The sequence below is a fragment of the Dendroctonus ponderosae genome, unplaced genomic scaffold (assembly GCF_020466585.1).
Source record: "Dendroctonus ponderosae isolate FM_Combo_2020 unplaced genomic scaffold, Dpon_F_20191213v2 Dpon_F_20191213_11, whole genome shotgun sequence".
Classification (NCBI taxonomy): Eukaryota; Metazoa; Arthropoda; class Insecta; order Coleoptera; family Curculionidae; genus Dendroctonus; species Dendroctonus ponderosae.
Window position 1 is genome coordinate 6,824,302 of NW_026017213.1, and position 9,331 is coordinate 6,833,632.

The 9,331-nt window shown below is 42.1% G+C and overlaps 4 protein-coding genes across 6 annotated transcripts in view; 2 read left to right on the forward strand and 2 right to left on the reverse strand.

Annotated features, from left to right (window-relative positions):
- The window catches only part of LOC109542761 (breast cancer anti-estrogen resistance protein 3 homolog), a gene marked incomplete at its 5' end in the record, with an annotated part of 22,298 nt that extends 20,210 nt beyond the window's left edge, over positions 1-2,088 (forward strand). Inside the window, 2 exon segments of the mRNA XM_019912122.2 lie at positions 377-545; positions 597-2,088. Coding sequence (XP_019767681.2) covers positions 377-545; positions 597-1,127 — 700 coding nt within the window.
- On the reverse strand, positions 2,083-3,238 carry LOC109542763 (rRNA-processing protein UTP23 homolog). Its single transcript, XM_019912131.2, has 3 exons — positions 3,030-3,238; positions 2,661-2,940; positions 2,083-2,538 (listed from the first exon to the last, which is right to left on the reverse strand). The coding sequence occupies exons 1-3, from the start codon at positions 3,147-3,149 to the stop codon at positions 2,177-2,179; spliced, it is 762 nt and encodes a 253-aa protein (XP_019767690.1). The 5' UTR covers positions 3,150-3,238; the 3' UTR covers positions 2,083-2,176.
- A 74-nt stretch (positions 3,239-3,312) lies between these two features.
- LOC109542766 (mediator of RNA polymerase II transcription subunit 11) lies at positions 3,313-4,473 on the forward strand. Its single transcript, XM_019912135.2, has 3 exons — positions 3,313-3,817; positions 3,871-4,134; positions 4,190-4,473. The coding sequence occupies exons 1-3, from the start codon at positions 3,742-3,744 to the stop codon at positions 4,306-4,308; spliced, it is 459 nt and encodes a 152-aa protein (XP_019767694.1). The 5' UTR covers positions 3,313-3,741; the 3' UTR covers positions 4,309-4,473.
- Positions 4,390-8,838, reverse strand: LOC109542765 (homocysteine S-methyltransferase). 3 transcript variants are annotated; one of them, XM_019912132.2, is made up of 6 exons: positions 8,634-8,838; positions 6,080-6,287; positions 5,864-6,025; positions 5,541-5,803; positions 5,269-5,483; positions 4,390-4,621 (listed from the first exon to the last, which is right to left on the reverse strand). In XM_019912132.2, exons 2-6 carry the CDS (start codon positions 6,282-6,284, stop codon positions 4,456-4,458), a joined length of 1,011 nt encoding a protein of 336 aa, XP_019767691.2. In that variant the 5' UTR covers positions 6,285-6,287; positions 8,634-8,838; the 3' UTR covers positions 4,390-4,455. The 3 variants fall into 3 exon arrangements, with proteins under 3 accessions (XP_019767691.2, XP_019767692.2, XP_019767693.2); XM_019912133.2 differs by lacking the exon at positions 4,390-4,621 and adding an exon at positions 4,719-5,037 and having other exon boundaries at positions 8,634-8,834; XM_019912134.2 differs by lacking the exon at positions 4,390-4,621 and adding an exon at positions 5,019-5,076 and having other exon boundaries at positions 8,634-8,836.
- Between the last annotated feature and the right edge of the window lie 493 nt (positions 8,839-9,331).

Genomic DNA, 9,331 nt, shown 5'->3' on the forward strand with positions numbered 1-9,331 from the left:
TTTTGGCATCGTTGGATAGAGAATTGAAAAGTCCATTCAGTCGTAACAACGTGAGTGAGGAAATTCGAGTAGTTTTGACCCAGAAAGCGAAATTTAAATATCAGACACTTAGGTGCAAGATTATGTCAAAATTTCATGTTTTTCCTCATTTCTCGGAGGCAAAATAAGCAAGAACGCTCATTTGTACATCATTCCAGAGAGAAATAAATGGCCTAATTAGAAAGTGAACCATCGATAAGCAAATGTTGGCCGTTTTCTCAAAAAATGCTTGAATTCAAGAAGTCTTAGATTTGTGTGTGAACACCTGAAAATCCACTGGGTTACCCAGGCCTACCTCAAACAGATACAGATATTAAAATGTGAAAAATATTTCCAGGACAGAGTGTCTCAAGCTGCTGGTAGCTGTGAGCATACTGACCTGCTCAGATGTGGCGGAACGGACGGAAACGCTCAACAAATGGATAGAAATCGCGATTGACACGAAAACAGCCCTGGGAAACCTGTATGGGTTCTGTGGGATCATGCTGGGTCTTTGTTTGCCTCAGGTAGGGCCACATTTCATTCTAGAGAAGTTTCTGCAGGTGAAAATCTTTCAGATTGAACGACTGGACACAACGTGGCACATGCTGCGCCAAAAGTACACAGACTCCGCCTTCAATTTCGAAGCAAAACTCCGCCCAACGCTGAAAAACATGAACAGCTGCTCAAATCCGCAAGCGCCAAACACCACGTTGCCCCACCTGCTGCCGCTCGTCTTGCTATTGGAGCGCGACTTGCAGGATTTTCTCAACTCGACCAATCAGAGCCAACTCGCGCACAGCTGCCTCAGCCTATGGGAGTCGAATGCGCAGGACTTCGGACTCACCACCCTATTTAAGCACCTGCAAACCGCTCGCAAGTACATGAACATGCAGCACATGTTCCAGAGAAATGCGGAAATTGTGTTGAAAGAGGCGCGGACGGATGAGCTCACTCTGGACATGTTCAAAACAGAGTTTCACTTAAAGTTCTTGTGGGGCAGCCGGGGGGCTTGCGCAAGTGCCCCTGAAAGGCATGCAAAGTTCGAGCAAGTTCTCACTGTAATGGCGGAAAAGTATTGTAATGCGACATGCGAAGCTGAGGTTTAAATTAGGTAGAAATAAAGGGAAAAGGGTTCGTTTGCGGTTGATTTCGCGTTTTCAAGCAGCACTGCCATTATTCCAGGATTGAAAATGGTGCCTTTATCATTTCTGCACTGTCCAGCTCTTGCAAGCCCTGTCCCGACGAAACTACATCGGGTGTCCCAACAATCTGGGACCACCCGGAAATTATACCGATTTGTACAAAGTTGCGACAAATAAATGTACATTACAACTATAACAAGGTTCCTAAATAGGCGAACTGATTAGGGCCGCTAAAAGACGAGAGAATCAAAAGTTCGAGCCACTGTTGGAGACCGATTCCTACTAGACTAAGTTGGACCCAATATATCTAGTCATAAATGTATAGAGGAGCAGCTTAAAGCGTTTTATAGGTTTTAGAGAGTAGTGATTGAGTTGGACATATCAGTACTGGACTAAGGTTTCGCTGAGCTACAAGTACTGTAAAATACGCTTTAAATCTTGTACGAGAAATTTAGCGTTTAGTTTTTTTATACGGTGCTCATTTATTGTTGCATATTTTAACACCACACTGTTTCCTTGGTCTTCGATTTTTGACAATACCACTAAAAGACTGCTGCTTTTCACTAGTGGGCATTTGATGCGACGATTCCCATCCATATCACATGCAGCTACAAAAACGCTCACAAACACCGCCAGATAAGCAAGCTTATTAACGACTGAATTGTGATTCTTTTAGAACATTTACCATTTACATGATTTCTAATGTGATGTTACTGTATATTAAGCATATAATAAAAGGCATATTATATTAATATATTGTGTAGGGATTTTAATAATTTATTAACGGGTCTATTGAACGTTAGGAGTAGCATGGAACGGCAGCAATGACTAGGAATTACTGTAATTAAAATGTATAGTGGTAGGAGGACGTTTAGGAACATGTGTAAGGTAACGTTAAATAATCAATAAAACAAACATATTAGAACTTGTCTTTAAAATATACAGCGTAAAACAGAAAAGAATGAACATACATACGTGCGAAAACAATCCACTAAGTAACTTAGTTCAAATCCTCAGGTAGTTTCCTGGCAGATTTTCTGCACGGTCCGCTTCAACATCTCCTGCCTGACATGTTGGGGAATGCGAACTTTTTTCCGCTTCTCCATGTCCGGGCGGCTCTCCTTTTTCTGTATCGGATTGTTCTGGACTTTCCTTTGCTTCTTTTTACAGGACATCGGATTGGGCCCCTTCTTTTTTCTCCTCTTCGGCTTCACCTCCTCTTGCACTGCAAGGCCGGCCTGCTTCTTCATTTTGTGCACTTTTTCCAGTTCAGTGCAATTGATCACGCTTGCTTTCTCTTGGGCCCTTTGCAGCGATACTTCACACGGCTGTTCCAAAACTGGCGTTTTTGTGTGAAGGTATAAGAGAGGAACGCCTAAGGAAAACCCATTAGTTTCAAGAAAATTAGATTTTGCGGTTTTATAATTGAACTAACTTGAAAGACGTTTCTTACAAACCTTAGTAGCTCTAAGGAGGAAGAATTGGGCCAAAACTCACCCGGCAAATTCCGCAATTTCTCCTGCAAATCGCGATCCTGAGTGCACACAATATAATGGCTGGAATTCTCGCCGGAAACCATCGACCCGATGCAGGCTGAACCCGTAACAGGGCGACGCTCGTGCCCACATTTATGCACCACGTAGTTTTTCAGTATGGCCAAAGCCCCGTTCAGCTTGGGCCCCAAATTCTCGGTCTCCATAATAGCACACGGGGTCGTAATGAGTTTGACCTCGCTCTGCAGGTACTTTGGTACGTCGTTTGCCACATTGATTTTGTTCTGAAACAAGAACGATTCCACTGTAGGGGCTCTGCCTTGAATGGTTTGGGGGTTCTAAGGAAAACGTGCCCGGATTTCTAAATACTCACATTCAGGGCGGCCAGGCAAAAAGTACCGTCTACCAACAGTTGGTAGGGCTGCCGGAAGCCGAAATTATTAGCAAAAAAGCCCAGGCTTTTATTAACTTTCTTGTATCTTCGAATTTTCATTTTGTTTGTTTACTGTGGCGCTTCAGAGGTTAGAAGCTCCTTGCAGCGTTGACAGTTGACAGGCCAGACCAAGAACCACAGATCACAGAGGTTACTCTGTGATCTGTGGTTAGGAGCGGTTGTAAATAATAATGTTATACTAATTTTATGGTGCATGGTTACTAACTATTGGTTATCACGTCGCTCACCCGATCGAAGAAGGTATGTTTAGACTTGCCATCATCGTCTTGGCTGAAGAGCACTTCAAAAGTTCGAAAAGCCCAAATTTACACACATCTATCACATGGAATTATCTTCAGTTTTTTTTTAACCTACCTAACCTTTTTATGTCTATTCTACCGCTTTTGTAGTACTTGATCTGGCAACACTGGTCATGTGCGAATTCTCCAAAGTGGGGTTATTTGCAAGCGCAGACTACTTACTTTTACCTAAAAACTATTATTAATTATTATAAAATTGTTAAAGGATTAAGTGAAAAGGATTGCCAATCCTGATTTCATTGCGCAATTAGCAGTTTTGAGTCGGAAAAGGCAGACAAATAGGTTATAACCTGTACTTTATTTACTGACAAGTGGCTACTGATAAATGTAAGATGACGGCCCCAATGGAGCGAATTCAACTGCTAGACTCCATCGAGAAGGACATAATCACCTGTTTAAACAGCGCCGGTTAGTACAGCGAGAAACAGCCCCTTTTGATCACTGATTGCACGTTCCCCCAGGTCAGGTGTTTTTGGAGCTCAGCAAAGAAAAGTCGAGCCTCAAACAGGCTGAAAACCACACACAGACCTTCCTGAAAACGCTTGGAGCGGTCGAGAACAAGCTGACCGATCAGATCAATTACTTGACTCAAGTGTCGACTGGCCAGCCCCACGAAGGTTCCGGCTATGCTTCGCAAAAAGTCCTGCAAATGGCTTGGCATCGACTGGAACATGCTCGATCGCGAGTGAACGAGCTGGATAAGATCAAGCTGAAGCATTTCCAAGGTGAGCTCAGAGAGTGATTAGTTAATCTACAGTTTAGAGTGTTTGTTTCTTCCAGAAAGAGCTGCAGCTCAAGCGAAGAGGATGCAGGCGCAGTCCCAAATCCAGGCCGATGTTGGGGCTGGCCAGGGCTCCGCTATGAACGTGTCCCATCCAATGCAGTCGCAGTCCACATGACAATTGACCGATTTGTATCGCGAGCTCCTGTTTCGGATGATTGAGTACCAAATGTGCAGCGCAGCCAATAAGGAACCAGTCTGATGTAATGAAGGTGATTTTTTTGAGCGATCGACATTGGTTTATAAAACGAATTATTTTCAAACACTAAACTTCTGAAACATTGTTCTGAATTCTCCATTTCTCTACCTCCCGTTTGATGGCTTTAATATCTTCGGCCCCTGTTCTGCAGCATCCTCCGATTCCTTTCACTCCCATATCCAGCCATTTGGCTACGTAGCTTGATAGAGGCGCACAGTCGGTTTTTGTGAAACTGAAATGGAGATTTGCAGGTTTATTAGTGCTTAGTAGTGCCTACTGAAGGTTTGGCTCTAGTCTCTACACAAAACTACACAAAATTCTACCCCTAATATGTGAAATGTTGGTTTTATTCGAGCATAAGTATATTACAAAAAATAGGTACAAGTTTCAGTCCAACGGGTTGTTCGTTAAAATTATCGGAGCAAAATGGCCCCTTGTACTATAAAGTCGGTATTCCTCGCCTCCCAACAGATCTCGCCCATCCTCCCCTAACAGCAGTGGTTTTGCTTCCACTTTTCCACCTCCCTGCGGATTCTGGTGATATCAATAGCGTAGGTTCTGCAACATCCTCCTATCCAGGTGACGCCCAGGTCCAGCCAACGCTCTATGTAAGTCTCTACGGGCTCACATTTATCTCGGTTGATCCATCTGAATCGTAATCAGCTCTTTACGTGATGAGGAAAGGAACTAGGGATGATTTCATGTGAGTGAATTTGGTCTGAATCGGCAAATGCATCAGGCGCTCTACTGGTTTGGCAAGATTAAACGGGAAGAATAACTGAATTGCATAGACATTATTGACTGCTCTAATCTGCATGAACGTCCCCATGATACCCATGCAATCTACTCTACAGCTTCCTCCAAACAATTCCCACTTACCCCATTTCCACGTTATAGCTTTCGCCGCTGTTCGGGTAGACCACGATGGGAATCGGCGTGCTTCTGCCAACATTTATTCCATCTACCAGCGATTCGATCAGTCTTGGAGCGGTGCAATTCACACCAACAGCAACTAGTTGATCGGGGTTCAGGTCATAACAAGCTCTGGCCGTTTCTTGAAACGGCTCCCCAAAGGCAGTCGATTTGCCGTCTTGCTGAAACACCACTCGACTTCAGCAAGGTCTGGATCAAAAGGCGAATGAAAAACTTACCGCTACACTAAATGCCAGCCAAGCTTTGGTTTGGGGATATTTGTCTTTGAGTAGATTGACCAGCATTTCCGCTTCGGCTCTACAGGGGATGGTTTCGATGGCAAGCAAATCCACACCACCTTCTATGAGAGCGTCTATTCTAGGCACATGCCAGGCTTTCATGGTCTCTACTGGCGTGCTCCTTGCGTAGGCTCCAGTGTATTCTGAGCCGTCGTGTAGCGACGCTCCATAGGGTCCGACGGACCCGACAATTAGAGGCTTTTCTAAAAAGTTTTGCCAATTTTTCATTCTAATCTAAAACATAAAACTCCATACAAACTTACTGGCATCAGGAAACTCTTGCAGATACCGCTCAACAGCTGTATGGGCCAATTCCACCGACTTCTTAATCAACGCATATGCTTCTTCTTCTGTTAGATTCAAGTGTTTAACAAACAGGCCTATGCTGGCTTGGTATGTGTTGGTGATAATCAGATCAGCGCCAGCTGCAATCGATAAACAATCAGCTTCAGCTACTGAACAATGTTGAGATCAACTACCGCGTAAAAAATCAATGTGAGTGTCAATAACAGCTTCGGGATCAGAAGCCAGAAATCGGGCGCTCCATAGAACGTCTCCATCGATGGGTTGGGATACGTGGCAACTCAGTTGAGTGGCGAAGCCTCCATCTAGGACTACGATGTTTTTCGAGTGAAGAAAGTTCGGGTTTTCTTCTGAGGAGCTGCTGATTCCCGGAGGGGCCATGGTCTGGAACATTGATGGAAATGTTCAAAAATAGCTACGTTTTTCGTTTTTCAGGCCAATACGTGGGCTACTATCTACTAACAAGTAGTTGCAGTTATCTTTCCTAATGAAACATTACATTAAACAGTCATTTAAAGATAACAGTTTCCAGCGGTTATTTACGTAGTTTGGAACCAGAATATTCCCATTTGGCGCTCGAGTATTAGTTATGCGTAGATCATCTAAAAATACTGCGAATTATCTGAAACAATTCCATCTGACTAGGTGAACATTCGTTTGCGTGAAATGCTGAAAACTGAAAAGGTTGCATTCGTTCCTGCACATCTTTTAAGTGTCGCTTTCTGGACTTAATCCGATAAGACTTTAGATGGGGGTCATAGTTAAATCAAGGTTATCTGAAGATACGATTACAACATGCTAAATTGAGAATGTTTTACTCGATCAGACAAAGCAGAATGACGATAATTGGGGCACAGTGTTTATCTTAAGCTTCCGACTATTTTTGAAATGGCACAGAACTGATGAGGTGGGCAAAGATGCTGACATTTTTCCATGATGCCTTTATGGTGCAGTTAGACACAAACATGTTTAGAAAACAGTCGAAAATTGCAGGAAATTTATTAATCGTCTTAAATCGTCATCTATCAGGCTAAGTGATATGTTGCTAGAAAACTAAGCCTAAGAAAAATCCCCTGTTTAAATTATCAGTCAGAGTTTTATAGTTCAATCATCGTTTTTTGCTGGGCTTGTAGTAGCAACATTTTGTACTTTTGAGCCGAAAATCCTGGCAACAAATATGAAAAATTTGGCAATTTCCGCACAAACAGCGCAACAGACGTCTTTGCACGGCAAGATCGATTCACAATCTTCAAGTTGAAAAAAAGCCAAAAATTCAAGGAAAAAGTGACAACATTTTCTCTGTCGAAGGGCGTAAATGCCAACTGACTATTTTCTTCCAACTATAATTGAAGAATTTTGGAAAAAAGCGCAACACTGTGTTCACAGTTGAGATCAATTCTCAAATTTAATTTCAAAAAATTCAACAAAAATGTGTCAATCGCCGCATAATTAAGACATTTTCTCTATCGAAGGGAGTAAAGCCAACTGACTATTTTCTTCCAACTATAATTGAAGAGTTTTTGAAAAAAGCGCAACATTGTGTTCACAGTTGAGATCAATTCTCAAATTTAATTTCAAAAAATTCAACAAAAATGTGGCAATCGCCGCATAATTAGGACATTTTCTCTATCGCCAACTGACTATTTACCTTATAACTATAATAGAAGAATTTTTGAAAAAATAGCGACAGTGCACACGAGAGAACAAATCTTGAGTTTAAAAAAATTCCGCAAAAATGTTATATTTAGTGGCTCTAATCTCTCTCTCGCTCTATTTAGTGGCATTAATACTTGGCGACATTGCTTTGGAGGTGTTGTTTGGTGATGTTTGACGAGTGCAGAAAAACTAATTGTTCTTAAAAACTGAGAAATTTGCAAAAAACTATATTAGAAAAACGGCAACAATGTTTTTCAAGGTAGTCTGCCTAACTAACATTACGTAGATACCTGTTGCTTCGTAATTATTTAAAACACCGGTAACCATGGATAAATAGAGAAAGTGACAATAAGATAGAAAAAGATAAACGGTAAATTCAACAGGAATCGTTGAATGACGGAACATATTTCGAAAATCATAACCTCGAAATTTGTTTACACATTTTAAAAACATGTTTGCATCGGTAATTCTAAACAAGTGCCTGTGCAATCACCTTCTTATACACTCTTCTCGTATTCGTCTAATTATCTCCTGCTCAATTTGTGCCGGTGTTCAGTAATCCATTGGTTTAATGTGATCTTAGATACGTGGTAGGAATGTATCCGGTATTTATTTGGTGCCTGGGAAAGCGTCAGTGGTTCTGCAATGTTCTGAGGCAAAAAAATGTCAATATTTTTCTGGTACCTTAAAAGGAATGACGCCAATTTTGAATCACCCTGTATTTGCAGTTATAACTGAGGAATTTTTGAAGAAATTCTGTTTTTACTGTTTGCACAGTTTGTCCTTATTTCTTCGCATCTGTCTGATCAAAGCGTTCACTTCCAAGACGCAAAATTGCAATATTAGATTGGCGGGGTATTTTTAGAAAATTGTTGCCATTTATTTAGCAGGAGATGAAAATTGATGCGGGCTATTTCCGATCAGGTCGCCGAACCCACAAACTCTGGATATCACAAGTTGAATTTTTATCTGAATCCAGCGAATCGATGAATTTAAAATCCCACTGGCGCCAAACGGAATCTGGGTCAATCGAGCCAAGCGATGCCCATTGGGACACACTTTATTCAAACTTACCTATTAAAGAACGTCCAACAGCAGGCGAATAAAACACTCAAGAAGCTAAAGCTTTTTGATAAACACTGTATAAAGCACCTTTTGAACGTTTCTGATGGCAGTGCGTTTATCAAGGCGAGTCCGTGCCAGACTGAGAATAGAATGATAAGATGCAACAACACCACATTGAAGTGGCTTCTTGCCCGAACACTGCTCGACAGAGCAAAGGCTTTTTGGGTTTATTTCGGGTCAAATATGACTATTGCACTGGGGGAAATTATGGGAAGGGTACGCTCCCTGGGCCGGACACCAGCCGACTTTAAAAACTTAGTCTTTTCATACGCAAATCTTCTTGCGTGGGCCAGGTTGGGCAGTGTGTGCCTAATAAGTTTGAAACTATGTAAATTTCCACTGATCCCTTGTCCAAACAATGTGTTTACTTAACCGCCATCAGGGCCACTCTAATATCGCTTAGTCCGAAGAAATTCAATGACTTTTAGATCGAAATAATGTCAATAATCTATTAGAATAAAGGCTGCAGTAAAGCAGGCTCATCTGCGCAAATGCTGCAAAAAATCTATTTCTGCTACGCAGTCGACACACTGACGTCAGAGTGCGTCTTGATCAAGGGCGGATCCAGGGGAGGGGGGTCATGGGGGTCATGACCATTCAATTCTCTATCCAACGATGCCAAAACAAATTCTCTGGCTCGAATGGTT

What these genes read in the sequence shown, in the direction of transcription:
- LOC109542763 (XM_019912131.2), bottom strand. Translation starts at nt 3,149, where the DNA reads ATGAAAATTCGAAGATACAAGAAAGTTAATAAAAGCCTGGGCTTTTTT. An exon ending in TTTGCCTGGCCGCCCTGAAT is followed by an intron (nt 2,941 to 3,029) that starts GTGAGTATTTAG and finishes TTCTTGTTTCAG; the next exon opens with AACAAAATCAATGTGGCAAA. An exon ending in GAAATTGCGGAATTTGCCGG is followed by an intron (nt 2,539 to 2,660) that starts GTGAGTTTTGGC and finishes GGTTTTCCTTAG; the next exon opens with GCGTTCCTCTCTTATACCTT.
- LOC109542766 (XM_019912135.2), top strand. Translation starts at nt 3,742, where the DNA reads ATGACGGCCCCAATGGAGCGAATTCAACTGCTAGACTCCATCGAGAAG. An exon ending in CACCTGTTTAAACAGCGCCG is followed by an intron (nt 3,818 to 3,870) that starts GTTAGTACAGCG and finishes ACGTTCCCCCAG; the next exon opens with GTCAGGTGTTTTTGGAGCTC. An exon ending in CAAGCTGAAGCATTTCCAAG is followed by an intron (nt 4,135 to 4,189) that starts GTGAGCTCAGAG and finishes TGTTTCTTCCAG; the next exon opens with AAAGAGCTGCAGCTCAAGCG.
- LOC109542765 (XM_019912132.2), bottom strand. Translation starts at nt 6,284, where the DNA reads ATGGCCCCTCCGGGAATCAGCAGCTCCTCAGAAGAAAACCCGAACTTT. An exon ending in TCACATTGATTTTTTACGCG is followed by an intron (nt 6,026 to 6,079) that starts GTAGTTGATCTC and finishes TATCGATTGCAG; the next exon opens with CTGGCGCTGATCTGATTATC. An exon ending in GGCTGGCATTTAGTGTAGCG is followed by an intron (nt 5,484 to 5,540) that starts GTAAGTTTTTCA and finishes GTGGTGTTTCAG; the next exon opens with CAAGACGGCAAATCGACTGC.